General features: G+C 43.7%; 1 protein-coding gene across 4 annotated transcripts; it reads left to right on the top strand.

The window, feature by feature from the left end:
- Positions 1–53: 53 nt before the first annotated feature.
- NCOA4 (nuclear receptor coactivator 4) lies at positions 54–13,100 on the top strand. 4 transcript variants are annotated; one of them, XM_051617763.1, is made up of 10 exons: positions 54–106; positions 6,072–6,225; positions 6,678–6,818; positions 6,939–7,027; positions 7,531–7,639; positions 8,205–8,276; positions 8,933–9,079; positions 9,308–10,318; positions 10,663–10,752; positions 11,326–13,100. In XM_051617763.1, exons 2-10 carry the CDS (start codon positions 6,085–6,087, stop codon positions 11,329–11,331), a joined length of 1,806 nt encoding a protein of 601 aa, XP_051473723.1. In that variant the 5' UTR covers positions 54–106; positions 6,072–6,084; the 3' UTR covers positions 11,332–13,100. The 4 variants fall into 4 exon arrangements, with proteins under 4 accessions (XP_051473723.1, XP_051473724.1, XP_051473725.1 ...); XM_051617764.1 differs by lacking the exon at positions 54–106 and adding an exon at positions 339–634; XM_051617765.1 differs by lacking the exon at positions 54–106 and adding an exon at positions 3,053–3,172 and having other exon boundaries at positions 8,936–9,079.
- The last annotated feature ends 3,965 nt before the right edge of the window (positions 13,101–17,065 follow it).

The following is a 17,065-nucleotide window of genomic DNA, read 5'->3' as shown; positions in this document are numbered from 1 at the left end:
GGGGCGGGCAGCGCGGGGCCGTGCTCTCGCGAGAGCTGCGGCGGGGCCGGGGCAGAGAGCGCCGGGCGAGGGAGCCGCGCGGGGGAGGGAGCGCCGGGCCGGGCCGGTGAGTGCGGCCTGAGCGGGGCCTCCCGCGCCGGGAGGGCCGGGGCAGGGCCGGGGCAGGGGCAGGGCCGGGGGCCGGGGGCCGGGGCAGGGCCGGGCTCCCCCGCGGGCTGCGCTGGCGGCGGTTGCGCGCAGTTGGGACGGACGCGCGTTCCCTTGGTGCGTGTGTCGTTAATTCCTTGCAGGGTTTTCTCTCAAGGATCCCGAGGTTGCCGCCCGGTTGAGGCGGATTGGAGGGGAAGGCGCGGCCCCGCCGTCCCGGAGGGGGTGGCTGCAGCCCCCGCGGCGGGGCCGGGGCTCCGCGCAGGCCGGGCGGGGAGCGGGGCGCCCGGCCGCTCCGCGGGTGAGGCATTGCCGGGCGGGAGAGGTTACACTGGTAGTACTCCTGACGTCGCTTCCCTCCTCGATTGAGAAGTCCAGATAGCTGCGCTTTTCAAAGGCTGCATGAGCAATAGTACTTGGGGTTAGAAGCGGTCAGGAGTTGTCGTGCACCGTGTGCATTGAAGGTTTAAACAACATCCCTTGTTAGGTAAGTGGTTGGAGCCAGAGCTTTCCGGGGTTTTGTCAGTCATGCCTTCATCTTTAAACTTGGTATTTGTGGCTGGGATGAAAGGGAAAAGCTGACAGCGGAACAAGATTGCTTTCTGCAGGGGGTTTAGATAAGGGGGGCAGTCAGGAGAGCGGAAGAAGCTGACGGTGGTGCAAAAAATACTGTTCATAACTCTGCAAGTGCATAACTTTGTATAGAGGAAGAACGTGGCAGTGCCAGCTGTGGGGACTTGTGCCTCAAGCAAAGCAAGGGCTTCCTCTGTTGTTTTTGAAGGGTTTGAAGTGCAAAAGTCTGAAAGATAGTTAAGTTGTAGCGTAAAATCTGTGTTAAGATAACAGTGTCATTTCCAGCCTGGGATATCTGCTTTGGTGTTGTATGTCATTTTGGCATAGTGATTTCAGGCCTTCATGTTCAGATATTTTGGCTGTGCTGTACCTAAAAAGAGTTTTAAGATTGATGAATTAACGTGGTGGTCAGACATCTTGTCTCAGCTGTATTGGTGACTTGTGACTCTTCAAAACCCTGCTCTTGTGAAGACATCTCAGTACATGTGCTTTGCACACTCAACTGGCTCTTCAGGGCTAAAAGGGCTGAAAAGGCTGTTGCATGTGTTCAGGCCTGTGGCACACATCTGATACGGTGCAGGCAGGCAAAAGCTACCAGAATTTTTACCAGTTTTGGGCAATACGTTTTTGCCCAAAACTTTTGAAATTGTTATTCCTTATTTATTCCTTAATTCCTTATATTCCTTAATTAATAATGTTAATTTCAGCTCCTCTTACTCAGAACTGTTGGAGGTAATTTTTTCTGCATGTGGCTTGTGACTTGTAAAATACGGTGATACACACTTGTTTTGGAGTAAAATAACACCCCCAGCAAAAGCTCCACACAGATGCTGGCCTTTGTGGTGTTGATGCTGTACTGTATTAAATGCTTGCTATGTTTGGATGTAACTGGAAATTTCTGAGAGTCACCTCATGTTCTTACAGTACTTTCCTCCCTGACCACAGCTCCCATGTACCTAATTTGGGACAGTTACTGAAGAGGAACTACTGTTTTTTGGTGGGTTAAAATGGAAATTAAGAGGGATTTCAGCTGAAATAAGCCAGCTGGTTTGAAACCACATGAAGTCAGGTCAGAGAGACCTTTGGGACAGCCTTGTCCTGCCAACTGAAAGAAGTCATTCCACATTTATAAATAGAGTCCATTTGATAGGACGTGGTTTTGTTCCCTTCAGAAGCAGGACCATCTTTTGAGGTTATTCAATACCCGTGTGAGATGAAAAACAATGATCTTCCCTAGCAGCAGCAGGGATGGTTGTGTTGGAAGTGAAAAGCTGGTAAAACCAGTTTTTTGCTGGCTTGTGGGCAGGTAGCACAGGCAAGGAAGGGTTCTCCCTTCCACCTCTGCTCCCTGGCCACCTGGTAGTTCATGAAGATCTAAAAAAAATTATATATTTATTTTCCAGCAGTTTCTGATCTACAAATAAAAGCAAAAGATAAATATGGGAAGTCACACCACAGGGGTGGAGAGCAGGCAGACTGAAGGCTAGAGATTGTTCAGAGCATTAGGAGAGGTAATACTGTGACCAGTAGTCCTGCCCGCAGGTCTTTGCAGTGACAGCCCTCGGGTGAGGCGTTTGGGAGTTAAAGGAAACAGCCCAAAGTCCTGTTTTAAAGACTGGTATTTATTTTGCGATTAGGAGCACTAATACTCTCTTCCTGCCTCGTTTGCACGGTTGTTTTTTTGTTTCATAGCTGTAACACTTACTGATGACATGCAGACATGTACGTGTGCTTGTCTGGGTGTGAAATTGTGGAAGCAAGAGCAGTTGTGTGTGTAAGTGACATTTCAGTCCCCCTGGGAGTTAGCTGCATCTGAGCAGTTTGTTATCAGGAGGATTTCCGGAGGGTCACAGGTACAGGGCTGGGCTGGGGAGCCTCTGGGTGCGGGGTCCCTGTGGGGACGGGGCAGGAAGGTGTCTGGGCTGCCGTGTGGGCCTCGGTGCTGCCCACCAGCAGCCCCGTGCTGCCCACCAGCAGCCCGTGCTCACGCCGTCGCGCTCGGCTGTGCTCCGTGGCATTTCTTAGATGAAAAAGGCGCGTTGCCACACTTCTGAAGTTGCAAGAAATTGTGGTTTTGTTGCAAAACCTTCTGGTTTTGCGGTTTAAACTGCCAGTGCGATGCTAGGAGGCAGTTGGTGTTCTAGGGGAGAGGACGGGGAGGGAGCTGAGGGGCCGCAGCGAGGCGGGTGCTCCGGGCCGGGATCGCTGCCGCGGGGCCCGGGGCGCTGGCGCCGCCTCCCCGGCCGCTGCCGACGTGCGGGGCCGAGCGGGCGCTGTGGCGGCGGGGCCGGGCCGGGCGGGGCGCGGTCTGTCCGCCCCGATAAGCGCGGGGCTGCGGGCCGCCCCTCCGCACACCGCGGAGTTGGTGTTGGTGCTTCTGCAGAACGGAAGGTTGAAGATGGAAGCAGCTTTATAAGCAGGACTCTGCTGAATTGCTTCCTTCGGCCGGAAAGTAAGTGCCGGTTCAGCTGATGCGGGGGGAGCGCATCCCAGGATGCAGTATAAAATGGTGGGTTACTTCCGTGTGGCTGGAAAGAGTTGGATGAGGTGGAAGTTGCTAAAAATGGTGCCTCCTCATTGCAACTGTGTATCCTGTTGCTACTACTTCTCAGTAGTTCCCGGTGTCAGAACGAGGGGCAACGGGTACAAGCTGGAACATAGGAAGTTGCATTTAAATATGAGGAAAAACTTCTTTACAGTGAGGGCGACAGAGCACTGGAACAGGCTGCCCAGGGAGGTTGTGGAGTCTCCATCTCTGGAGATACTCGGAACCCACCTGAATGCAGCCCTGTGTAAAGTGCTCTAGGTTATCCTACTTCAGCGGGAGAGTTGGACTAGATGATCTCTAGAGGTCCCTTCTAACTACAGCAATTCTTAAAAAAACAAACAAAAAAACCCCAACAAGTAATGGTATTTGTCACTGTTGAGCCTTAAGTGTCTGATCTCAGGTATTTCAGGGCATGGGACCAGAAAATGTCTTAAACACCTAATGCTGTTTGCTGATAATTGGGAAGCAAGGAGAAATAGGTGTTTACCCCCACTTGTTTTTGCTAGAGGCTTGAGGAGATGGAAGAGGGCGATGAATTGATTCTCATCATCTGCTGAAATGTTAGCTCTGTTGGCTGCTTTTTGACAAAGCAAGAGAGCAGCTATTTCACAAGAGCTGCCTGGCTGGAGAATAGCAGCATTCATTCTCTCTGTATATATTTTGGACAGAGAGTTTTGCAATAAAATGAAGAAAACAGAAATGCAAAAAACACAAGTATGTTCAGAGTTCATTAGAGGGGCATGTGTATATTTCTTAAGTTTGACTGTGCCAGTATGAAGTTGCTAATGCAAAGTGTGAAAAAGTAGCGTTTATTCAGGCATCAAGCCCTGTTGCCTGACGTCATAAATTCAGAGAATACAAAAATGGCAAGACAGCCTACTTGGACTTGGCATTTATAGATATACAGCTTAACATAATTTTCACAAAACTCTTCTTAAGTCCAATATAAGCTGAGCTAGCAAACATGGTGAGTACCTTTAGTCTTTCAGACTTTGACTTGGTTGTTACATAAGAATATGATGAATGAAATAATGAGGAACAATATTTATTTTTTTGTTTATTTTTGAGAATGTGACAGCTTTTAATATATTGAATGCCTTTGTTTTCTTGGCTGGGTATATCTCTACCTTTCATTAATACTTCTAGATTGCACAAGAGAGCTAGGGCTCACACCCCTGTTTTCCTGTAGGTTGTACATGAGAGAGTTGATAAGGAGAATAAAATCTAAGGGGTGTTATGAGGAGAAAGCTTACCTTTTATTGAACATCACTATCGAAGTGAAGCTCATGAAACTTTACACAATTGAGCCTGTGCATGAATGAGAATATGCAAATGCAAGATCAAAACTGGCATTTGTATCACAGAATGGAGACTGATGCACCCTGTCTTTGGACTTCTACACCCTGTCTAATTTATGTAGAATTAACAATAAGCTTAAAAAATAAATTCAAGTTCACTTCTCCAGTGGTTGTGCTCTGAGCTTCTTAGAAGATGAGATGTTATGTCGAGGATGGCATTGAGTTGAGTGCAGGGGCTTGGTGTGGTCTCTGTGCCTGCTCTGCGTCTCATGGCTGGGGCACCTGGGAGGTGGGGAGCCCGTGCGTGGAGAGGACCAAGAGAGGTGCAGCCTCTGCCACTGCCTCACGGCAAACCCCACTTTATCAGTTTCTGCTTGCGAGCCGCTGTGAGCCCTCTGCTTTCTGAAATACACAATTTTCATATTCCTGGTGGGTCTCGGCTTTAGGATTTTTGGGTTGCAGTTCCTATGGTCATGGGGCTTAGAAATTGCAGACTGAATAGCTGCTCAGTTATACAGGCTTCTTGGTCATCTGGTCATATTAAAAATACTCTTTTCAGCTCCCTCCAGAGGAATGGTAAAATCTATGAAATATTTAGATTGGCACATGTGTGTCCTTTGATTAATTCTGCTGGGAATTTTCATGCCTGTCATTGCTGAAGACTTGTTTTAAATAGAATGCTTTCTACGAATTTCTAACTAGTGCTTCAGGAATCCTGTGAAACTAGCAGGAGAATTGAAACTCTTTGGTAACAAAATGCTCACTGTTTAGAAAAATGCTTATACTGATGCTTCCCATTTTTACTAAAAATCCCTATTTAGCTTTTTTCGCGTGACTCACAGAATCCTTACCAGTGCAACTTCTGTAGAAATTTTCTGTCCTTTTACTTGAGGATATGCTAAAGCTGAGCAAGTTATTGTGGCTGTGAGCACAACAAAAATAATGGGCAGCTGCTTTAAGTTTCAGCCTCTGCAGCTTAGTAAAGAGTGATCAATGTATCAACACTTGTTTTTTTCAGTTTCTCAAACTGTAGTAGAATTTTCTTATTTATGGGAGCCAGTTCATTTGCCTGCACCAGAAAAAAGGGTAACTGAAACAGTTTCTGCCCCTTGCTGACCCATTCTCCCCTGTTCCAGCAGAGATGCAGAACCTTGCCTGAATCAGCCCTGAGCTGCTGGAGTTTGCTGGCTAGATGCAAAAGCCTGAGGAAAGGGGGATGGCAAGGGAGGATAGCCTAAGCTCCTGCAGTTGAAGGTGGTGTCAAATATCTGTTTACTTTCCTGCAACTGTGCAAATTCTGTGGGCTGAGGCATTTTGAGAGACCATTGTCGCTTCTGGAGAAACCTTTATCTGTGTATAGAAAATTTGCACTGGTGTAGGATCTCAGGGTTTTTTTTATTCACCTTTATAGTGAAGTAGAGCAGAAGGTTCTTCATATGATGTCCTTCCTCTTCAGTTAAAGAGGAATAGAAAGTAATAAGAATTTTTTTTTCGTTGTGTCTTAGGAACACTTCAAGAATGAGTCCACCACAGGACAGAAGCAGAAATTCCTGCAACAGTGAGCCTCTGGCAAAGTGCCTTCAAGCAAAGAAGGACTTGGAAACAGCTATATCTGGAATTGTCAAAGCTGACCAACAGATTAAAGAGAACTGGCGGGAGGTAATTTTAAATTCCTTACAACAAAAGTTTTAATAACAAACATGACTTTAATGACAGTTTTTATTATTCCAGTGTTCTTTCTATTATGATGATGGCTTGAAATTTTCCTAGAGACCGCAAGCATCTTGCTGTGTTATTTGGTCATGCTCTTGATAAAGGTATTGCTGTAGTATTAGCTTAGGCATGTAGCATGTACTAAAGCTGTTGGATGAAACATCAGAATAGAGAGATACAGCAAAGTAACATTGTTCTTCAGTACTTCTTTAAAGGTAGCCTCGGGACTTGTACTAACTTGAGTCATGTGGTGCTGTGGGTGACTGTGGTTAGTTTTGGAGAAATAAATTGCTCCAAAAATACCACTTCCCTGTGACAAATACTATTTTGTAATGGGCACAGGATATGTTTGCTGGTGCTTTTGACAGATGTTCTAGAAATGGTACGTTTCTTGACAGGTGAAGGCCAAGATTCACAGCCACATCAGCCGCCACCTGGAGTGCCTGCGCAGCCGCGAGGTGTGGCTGTTCGAGCAGGTGGATCTCATCCAGCAGCTAAAAGAGGAGGCACTGCAGCAGCAGGCCCAGCAGCTCTACTGGGTAAGCTTTGGTGTTACATTGCTGCACTGGAATTTTTAAGTAAACTTTGTCCTTGCAAGTATTTTCTCCGTCTTAATCTTAGAAGCTGGAACAATAACACGTGTTTTGTCTTCCATGCAGTATTTGGGACAATTCAATTGCCTTATTCATCAGCTGGAACGCTCCTATAGTAAGGAACTGGCAAACCAGATTTCAGTTTGCCTGGAAAGGTAAATATATTTTATGGTGCAAGTTAACACAATTGGTTCTTGTTTTGACTTAGGCATTTCATCTGATTTTTTTTTTATAATAATAGAAACAGTAATAAATCTGTTGTCACATTTTATAGGGTCCCTAGGAATAAGAACTTGAAAGCATTCTGATGTATAGTTCCTCTCATCTTTTTTTATCTTAGATTGAAAAAACAAGACTGTAAGGAGCAGTGGAGGTACTAATTTGTGCAGACTATTTAAAATCTTTTTTATTGATGGCAATTGAAGTAAGAAGGAGAAATTGTGTTTTACTAGCTATTTATTCTGTTCTTGGTTTGTGGATAAGCACCTCTTTGTTTTTATGCAAGTATTAAAAGTCTGTTACCTAATTAGTGCCAAGTCAGTTTGGAAGCCTTTTTATGAAATAATGAATTGATTCCCAACACTTGATAGAGGAAGAAGATTCTAATTTTTTAAATTTTGATTTTTTTCTTTCTGTAACTATTATCTTACCTTTTTAGACTGGGAAGTCTTACTCTTAAACCAGAGGAATCATCCATCCTGAATTTTGAGGCTGACACATCTTACCTTCGCCAGGCTATTACCTCATTTGGTTCAATTAAAACAATGGTAAGCACCAAGATCTTCCTGGGTTGGAAAACTAATATTATGAGGCCATAGCACAATGTATTTCAAGTGATATTTCTACTTTTAGTTAGAGCTTGAATGGACCCTGTGTACAAGTCATATAGTTTTAGCTGTACAATATATACAGAGTGGTTTATTAACGATTGCTTGTAGTTCTGACCTTAGATCTAGTTATGAAAATGTTATTTTAATATATTTTGGCCTAGACTGAGGGAATGATAATATTCTTACTCTATTCCAGCAACTGAAAATTGTTATGGTTCTATTTAGATATTAATAGTTCTGCATCAGTAATGGCTTTCTGGGATACAAATATTTTGGGATTCTTATGTACGCAGTGTATCTCCTGTATTATTGGAGATAATTCTCTTAAAGGAAGTGAACTTTTATAGTATATCTTTCTCCGTTGTGTTTGTAAATGTTGAGAAAATTGTTAGCCACAAAGAACTAACAAATTGTAACCATGCTTTACTTCTGCTTTATTGTAGAATTCATCCTAGAAGGTGGACAAAATTGATACTTACCTTCTGGTTTTGTTTCCTTGCAGCAAACCTCAGAGAGAGAGAATACTTCTCCCTGGTTCCCAGGGCAGAATTGTGCCCTCATGAACTGTGAGCAGGTAAGATTAAGACTTGTATCTGTGAATGTTTAATTGTATTGAAGGGAAAAGGAGAACTCAAACGCAATGTTGTCTTGCTTGAGTAATGACATCTGTTTGTTTGTTAAGCTGTTTGAGTAGCCAGTAGCAGTCACTGTGGTGAGCTTTAGTTCTAGCTGCTCCAGGAACAGATGTGCAAGAACATAGTATGAAAGTGAATTTGGAGTGTGATAGTCAGTGAGAATTTTTTAATTGAATATTCCTTGATGTTGTTAAGTCAGGACTTGGAACTATCAGATTCCTTTTACTGCAGAAATCAGTGGGAAATCTTACGTTGGGTCAGAAACAGCATCATGAAGGATGGTAGCAAATTAGTAACAGGAGTTGTGGTCAGAGGGAGGTTTATGGCTGGGTTGTGCATATCAGAACTGTGAGCTGTAGAGGTTGTTGCTTCTTTTTCTTGTCAGTTACTCTGAAGAATCTGGGATCACAAAATCTGTCAGTGCAGTGTCTTAAAGTGATACAGGCCATTGAAGATTCAATTTTTTCTTAATTAGAAGGGACTATTTTTTCTTTTGGTTCAGAAATACTGATGCATGTTGAATGCCTGTTTCAATGTTCACCGTAGATTACCTCAGCAATTAGACTTTCTCATGACCAAGAACATTCTTTCTCAGCAGAAAACATTGTGTGGAACAGTGAGTGCCTCACTTGCTGACTGGTTACTTGGAAGCAGACCTGTGGGTGTTTGCCAGGCTCCATATGTTCCCAGCACCAATCTTGAGGAATGGGTTACACAAAAATATGTGTCAGAGCCCAGCCAGGTAAGCCTTGTATGCACTAACCTAGTTTTGAATAAAGGGGAAAACACAGTATCTTGATGGCAAATGGAATGTGGTGGGAATTAAACCTTCTGTACTTCTCTTCACTGCCTTAGGTACAGCTAATGCTTTTGCACTTACTGTCAGAATGTTCCTAGATCTAACTGCACGAGCAGTTACTGAACATTGTCTTTTAGTGTTAATCAATGCATTTCAATGTGTCTTTACTAGGATTTTAATCCTTCCAAAGTCTGTTATTTTGAGGAAGCCTGGGGAAATCTAAAAGATTTGGAAAACTGGCTCCTGCAGAATCAACAGTGTGATGTTGCTGGAAAGACAGACTCCCCTGGCCGCAAGGACTCCACCTCTACTTTCAGCTCATCCTTTTCCACTATTGAAAAGGTGGAGGAATTGGAATCCCTTGGCCAAGAAGAGATGGACCTTTCTGACTGGCTGATTACTCCTGATGCAGAAAATGGAAGTAGTGCTTCAGATGAGAAATGGAAGTATGAATTTAAACCTTTTAGGGAAGAATTTAATTTGAATGATTGGCTCCTCAAAGCTGAAATGTGCACCAGTTGTTGCGGCAGCCAGATCAAAAGTGTGGAAATTGAGAACCTGGGAAATCTGAAGTGCCTGAATGATCATCTTGATGGAAAGAAACCACCCACTACAGCTGCTGTAAATGCTTGGCTGCTTCAGCATCCCCAGGCCCCATGTAAGGTGGAAGATGTGTGCAAAGCTAACGAGCTGTGTGCCAGCTTTTCAGAGTGCGTGTGTGATGAAAACTGTGGAAAAGAGGCTCTGTGTAAATGGCTTCTGAAGAAGGAAGGGAAGGACAAAAACGGAGTTCCAGTCAGCCAGAAAGATTTACCAAATCCTGAGCACGAGAAGACCAATTCTGCTGCCAACACCTGGCTTAGCCCTGCGCAGCAGCTCACAGGGGAACCCCTTAGTGCAGAGAAAGCAGATTATTCGGCAGAGATCGCAGAACCCTTGAAAGTGCTGCTGGAAAGGCCTCTGACAAGCTGGCTAGCCAAGTCTGAACACAAAGCAGACAGTGCAGAAGAAAAGGCGAGTAGGGAAAAAGCAGATAGCAGTTTCAAAAGTCCTTTCCTAGACCTCTTGGCTCCATTCCACCTCCCCTTGAATGTAAACAGTTGGGTGTTGGCTTCAGACAACCTGCAGAATGCTAACCCACCTCCAGCAGAAGATAAATGGCTTCTACGCAAGAAAGCACAAGTGAGCTTAACTTTTTGTTACTGCTGTGTATTAAGACAATGTGCTGGGTTTATTGTTTCTCTCACTTTAATGCCTGCTTTCTGTTCCAAATTCATAGCTCTTCTGGGTAATACTGACTGGCCATTTTTAGGTTTCTTAGCCCTTTTAATGTTTTCAGTGATTATTACTTAGTTACTTAAGTAGATGACAAGTTAATTTTGAACTATAACTACTCTTACTAAATAAAGAAACCATTAATCTCCAAGACTCAGAAGTCTATTTTCTTTGTGAGTATTTGCAGAATTTGGAGATGCATCAGAATGTATTTGTTTGGAGGTCAGTAATTAAGGTGATTTCTCTTTCAGGACTTTGGCCTTCCTACAGTTTGTGACCTTTTTGCCTGTATGAAACTCAATGGAGATAAAGAAAAATGGCTGTATCAGACTCCTTTACAGGTAGGATGCACAGAATGTATTAGAACAGCTGAGCCTAAACATAACTCAGGGGTACAGAATACAGACACTGGCAGCTAACTGATGTTTTCTGAGTTTTATACGTAATGTTTGACAGCATTATGATTTTCTCCCCATAAGCCTTTTTAACAGTTTGGACCATTCTGCTTTTTCATATTGTTCTTTTGATGGCCAGCCAGGGAGGGCTTTAATTACATTCTTGAGTAAATCACTCTTCAACTGACTGACACCTGGTAAAATCTTGGGGACTTTTATTGTAATTAGAATGTGCATATAATGTCTAAATTTCCAGGCAGTTTCCTTCTTACCTTGGTGGTGTATGTACAGCTGACGTCACATTTCTCCTTGCTGCCAAGATAACTTTTCATCATTGTTTTTCAAAGTCATGAAAGAAGTCCTTAGCAGGCGTGCGTACTTCAAACCCTAAAAGCCAAGATACTCAGTTCTAGGAAGTATGAAATTTTCTCAGCCCCCCCCGAATGTCTTGTACAAGTTTTTTTAAAAGTGTTGCTTTCTGTTTATCAAATAAAATAACCTCTTTTCCCATTTGTTTAGATGTGAACAACTGGAAGCATCGAAATCTTCCCCTTCCCGCTGATCAACCGCACATCACGTTGAGTGACTGCAGCCAGCTGAGTTCTTGTGTTCGTGTTTGGTCATCTGCTTTTTCTTCTCAAATTATAACAAAAAGCAAGATTACTCATATAACAGAGTTATGGTGCAGAAGATGCCTTTTTGTTAAGATGAATTCTGAAATGTAAACCCACTGAGCATAAGCAATCTGATACTATAGAGGTGTTAGGAATCTCCTATCTGTTATGGGACTACATGAATCTCCTTTAATGGGTTGTCACTTGAAGTATGTTGAAGCCAGTGCAGGTATAAAGAGAAATCTCTCTGGTGCTGTGACATGTCCACCTTTGGCAGTGACTTCAAAAGTGTTGCCATTCCTTTCAGCTGCTACAACTTTGTCATGAGTTGGGTTCCAGCTTAACTGGGGTTGGGGTTGCAAGGCATCTTGGGCTGTGTTTGGAAGCTATTTCTTTTATTAAGCAGTTGCAAATTTTAAAGGTTTTGTTTGCATCTTATATTGGTGCATCTCCCAGCTGAGTAGGTGTAGTCCGGATTTTGAAAAAGACATGAATTTATGGAACCTGACACGTGACAGGAGAATTGGTAACTTGGTTTTGAATGGAAACATGTCTTGCAAATTGTTGAGCCATTCAGTAGATCAGATCCTACCATGTCCCCAGCATTTAATAACTATTTGAATTTCACTGAAAAAGCTGTAAGATGAAAGGTGTACATTTCTGCTGGTTTTAGATAATTCACAATGAACTTTTATGGACTAAACCACTAGAAAGCAGGCATCTTAGCCACATAATATTTAAAGGTAGTATTTGGGGAATTTGATGCCTTCTCATCAGATTGATGTCATCCCACAATTGGGAAAAACACTTAACTTGGCAAACTGTGTGGCTCCTACTGATCCATTTTAAAGATATTTAAGCTGTAGATTTCCATGTTGTTATGCATATGAAAGTGGGGTTGAGTAACTGATCCCTGTAGCTGTGGACATAATAGAAGCAATACCTCTTTAGGTATTTTAACATTTTGAGCCCTTAGGAAAGAGTGTGGAGATGTTAGATGGAAATGTGGATCAGTGCCCGTCAGCTTGCATGAAAAACTGTGAAGTTACATAGTTTCTGGTGCAGCTTCTACTCACTTAACAAATTGCTTTTAATGACTATAAAAAAGAGTCTCCCCTGCAGCCTGCCTGGGAATAAAAATTATTTCAGTCCTTTACAACCCTGTGTAAGAGAAAATATTAGCAAGACCAACTGTGGTATCGCCTTGCAGTGTGAACACATTCTTGTCTGACAGAACCTTTGCATTTGGTTAAAAATAAGCTTTTAGTCTGAGAGGGGCACACTGCACATGTGAAACCAGATACCAAAAGGGCTTGACAACAGTGGTCTACTTGAGGCTCTCTTTGTTGGGGCTTTCTGCTGAAAGCAAAAAGATCTCTTTGAAGTTCACTTCCCCCTTTGAACATGTCCTTTTTGCTGCATGGGTAGACTGCACTGTGACTAACTCCAATCATAGCCTAATTTGATTAGTGCTTGAACTTAAGAAAGTTGACTGATGTGCAGCCCACCTCTTAAAATTAATTCCTTGTAGACGTCACTGTGTGCTATTTGTCAGTTCCTTACAAGCCCTTTAAAACTCTGGGGTGTGTATTCCTTTACTTACTCAACTGTCTTATCACCCATTGATATTTATGTAAAATGTTGATTAGTTTTTTCCATTAAAAAATAATTGCAGCCAAAGGGTGTGGTATGTCTCCTTTGCAAGGTGGTTACCAAGAAGTGCTGAGGCACCTTGCCTGGTGAAGGTGTCTGGGTGTTGCTGCGGCGGTGCTTCCGGCCCCGCGCTGGGTTTACATCATTCAGGTCTTCATTTCCCCCCTCCCTGCAGTGTTGCTGCCAAAGCCAGGAAACCCTGGCACCAGGCACACCCTTGAGGGGTAACTCCTGTCAGCTACTGCCCCACAACAGGACCCCTGGGCATGCAGCTGGTATGTCTAAATCACCCGGCCTTGACTCAGCTGCTGTAAGAAATGCAGATTTAGACAAAAATGTTTGTTTCTTACTGCTCTTGAATAGTTAAGGAGAATGTATGGATTTTGGTGGCTTTCAGTCCTCTTCTCCCATGGCTCCAGAACATCTCTGGTCTGGTTGCACAGTTTAAAGTTAGTTCCTCTCTGGCTTGTCTGCTCTCCTAGTTTTTGAACATGAGCCTCCCTGCATGTTTTGTTCCTTGGGGGATTTTTCATTTGTTCAAACTGGTAGAAGTGACTTAATCCAGGCATAAGAGAACATTCTTGAGAGACCTCATGCAGCTGGGCCTGGCAGCCTTCCAACCACAGTACCTTGAATTTCATGCGTGGGTGTGCATGCGCACAGTTTTTCTAAAGGGACTTGAGGTTCTTTGTTAGCCTCATGCGGAACTTGTGAACACGTATCCTGACTATAGCTTTCAAAGACAGGGAGAAAAATACTTCCAGTCTTCCAAAGACCAAGGAAGACAAAGAGTAGCAGGAGCAAAGAATAGTTTTTTGCTTCTCAAGTATTTGGAGACCTTTCTTTGAACAATCTGAGATTGTCAGATTGTACTGAGGAACAGGGTCCTCTCTGAAAGCTTAATTTCACTTCCTTCCCTGTGGAGTTCGAGCAGTTACCTCCCACTCCTCCCCTAGCTATGTTTCCATAACAGATGAATGCTTCTAACTTGCTCCTGTGCAAAATAACCAAAGTTTCTTGTGGTCATGTATGTATTGGTGAAAGTATGGAGCTTTATGGCCAAGTACAGGTGAGACTTCACAAGCCAAGAGCATGCCAGGTGAAGGCCTGTTGCATCCCCACCTGAGGGCTGCTGCTGGCAGCCAGGAAAGGTGCCCCAGACTTCAGATGGGGACAGTGGGGGCAAGATCAGCACTTGGTGGGCTCATGGCAGCAGTGCAGACTTGGTGAGGCAGGGAAGCAAGTTTCCTCTTACACACAAAGTGGAACTAACACTGGTTTGACTGGCTGAGCCTTGTAAAGGGAGGAGCAGGAGGGGATGAGTGGCAGCAGTTGTCCATCCCTTGCAAGTGCCCACCTGGAGCAGGGCTGCTCACAGGGCTCCTGGGGCACCAGACTGCTCCACTCCTCCAACAAAACCAGCTGTGGTGCAAGCCTGGCAGCTGTGCTCAAAAGGACAGGGACAGAGGGCCAGCGGGGTGGGGGAAAAGGTACCAGAGGTGAACCCAAGACTGGTATCAATGATGCTGTGAAAGTACCAAAAAAAGGCCGTAGATACCCTTTGGTGTCACTGCACTGCCTGGCACTCAACAGCACAGGCCAATGTTCACATGTTATACAACACTCCACTTAAAACATACTGATTTCCTAACCATCTAGAGCATACTGAGCACAGGGGTAACCTGTTAAAGCATTAAAAAGGATTTTCCTTTTTCACTCCCTGGTTAGGACAGTGGAACCATAGGCTATAAACACTGGATTATTTCTTCTGCCCTAGCAGACACTTCCCAGCTGTCTTCAGAAGCAGCTTCTGCTTTATGGAGGAAGCTGGAGATTCCTACCACATTTCTCAACAAATCTTCCAACTGTACGAGAAGTCATCTGCTGACAGGGAATGGTCAAGTGCCTTTCTCTATTCCAAAGACTGCAAAAGCAGCTTTACAAGACTCAAAAAGCTTTTGTTACACCTGTTAAGTCAGACGCCCTCACTGGCTGCCATGGCATAGAAAGGTGTCTCAGTTCTACCAGGAAAACTCATGGCAGGACAGAACACAGCTCTGAGACAGGCAGTGCTCCATGGGAGGACTGCAGGTGGCTGACCAACTCCTGTCTGGAACCTGATTTTATGTCCTTTTATTCTTACTGAACTCAGATATACTTTTGGTCACAGCTTTAAATAGCAGCTTTATACTGATTGTTTGCCATTAAATTGTGAAGTCTTAACATAGAACATCAGAGATGTTCTCTGTATTCCATACTTAAAATTCACCTCCCTCACTGCTGCATCTGTGCTGGTTGTATTTCACGGCTCAAGCTAGAGATAGCTTCATATATGAACAGGTTATGAACCAAAGCTTTTAATAACCCTAGAAACAAACACAGCTATTTCAGAAAAATGCACTCAGCTCTGCCTCTGAGGTAAGCAATTCCAGGAAATTTGCAGACCAGATAACATGCTAACTTTTCTCAAGAGTCAGCCTAATCTTAATGTAGTGGCAACTGTGAACCTACAAAACCTTGTTCCTATATTATTTCCAGTGCACTCTAAAGAGGAAATTTATTAAATGACACAGCTTTCCTGCTTCAGTAGAGACAGAGCTCCTGAGTCATTCAGTCCTGAAGAAGTGTCTAACAAAAATAAAATACACACTGTAAAGTTCTTGACACTTAAAAAGCAACCCTTGCCGACCATCAGCTCCCCAAAGCAGCCATCAATCCATCATCCAGCATTGCCAAGCCTGTAGGAGTGGTAGTCCTCGTAATGGTGACCAAGAAATGGGCAGGCAGGAACTCACTGACAGGGAGAGAAAAAGTGGCTCAGGAATAAAGTGCAGGTGTTTTCCTATATCCCACCCAACAACACTGTGCAGCTGGTGCCTATGGCACCTTCCTGCAGCCTCCGAGCAGGACAGTTGCTTTAGTGGCATGGCCCTTAAAAAATGCTTGTTAGACAGTCCAGCTCTGACACCACAAATACACAGCCCACTAAAAGACAGTGGAACATCAGGCTTAACAAAAAACAGCATTTACAAAGCAGATATGAAAAGACCTGGTGTTTTTCCTTTATGGTACATCTGGTAAATGCTGGCATGTAGCATCTGCTTTGACTAATTGATCTAATTGAGTTCAACTGTGAAGTCCTTAGTTAGAGCACTTGCTCTATAAAAAGCCAGTTTCAGAGGTCACCTCTTCCTAAAGAAGCTTCTCAGCAAAGCTGTACTTCTCATCAGAGGAAGGTAAGAGCTACCATCCTTCCCTCTATTGCTGTTTTGAAGCTTTTATTTTGTTGGGTGCAATGTAGTTTTCAAGAGTTGTTTCAGCAGGGAGACCTTGAGGTGAGAGTTGTCTACTGAGCAGTAAGTTTGTTATTTTTCCCTTGCCCTGCCTTTACACTGTCTCAAACCTGTTTAATTATTTAAAAACTTAAGGAATGAGTTGTTACACAACAGCTTTGATTACTGAACTAATTCACAACTTGCTGTTTAATTCATTTGCAAACAATGCTTGGTACATGATTTAATTTAAACACCAGAGAAGGTGTAGATTCATCACATCATAATTCTGCCAACAACCTACAAACATTACTTGGGTGTAGAAACAAAACTTGTTGCTGATTTAAATTCTTGGAGTAGGCAATGAGAGGAGTATTTATACTGTTGGTTAAATGAGTTCTAAGGTCTCGGAAGATCCAAGTGTTTTGATAGTCCAATGGCAGCTGTTCTGCAACAGCAATTGTACCTCATCCAGAAACAACCAGTTCCTTATTTATTAGAGCAAATAAGGGAGTGGCCTCAAGCCCTGGTATGCCTCATTGTCACCTCTCATCAGGAGACAATCAGCCCGTTAGCTCACTTCCCCTCATACACCAACTCCCCCAGGATTTTATCACATTGCTCCTTCAAAACAAAACTGTACATAAGAATCCCTAGATGCAGCACACCTCTGTCTTATGAGCAGCAGGAACAGCAAAGTGTAGGAACAGCATTGTGCGA

This window comes from Apus apus, chromosome 4, assembly GCF_020740795.1.
Source record: "Apus apus isolate bApuApu2 chromosome 4, bApuApu2.pri.cur, whole genome shotgun sequence".
NCBI classification, from domain to species: domain Eukaryota; kingdom Metazoa; phylum Chordata; class Aves; order Apodiformes; family Apodidae; genus Apus; species Apus apus.
Note: the sequence above shows the minus strand (reverse complement) of the source record. Positions and strands in the feature narration are given on the sequence as shown.

Excerpts from the sequence above, each read along its gene's own strand:
- NCOA4 (XM_051617763.1), top strand. The coding sequence starts at position 6,085 with ATGAGTCCACCACAGGACAGAAGCAGAAATTCCTGCAACAGTGAGCCT. Across the intron at positions 6,819-6,938 it reads AGGCCCAGCAGCTCTACTGG|TATTTGGGACAATTCAATTG; the intron begins GTAAGCTTTGGT and ends TCTTCCATGCAG. Across the intron at positions 8,277-8,932 it reads CCCTCATGAACTGTGAGCAG|CAGAAAACATTGTGTGGAAC; the intron begins GTAAGATTAAGA and ends ATTCTTTCTCAG.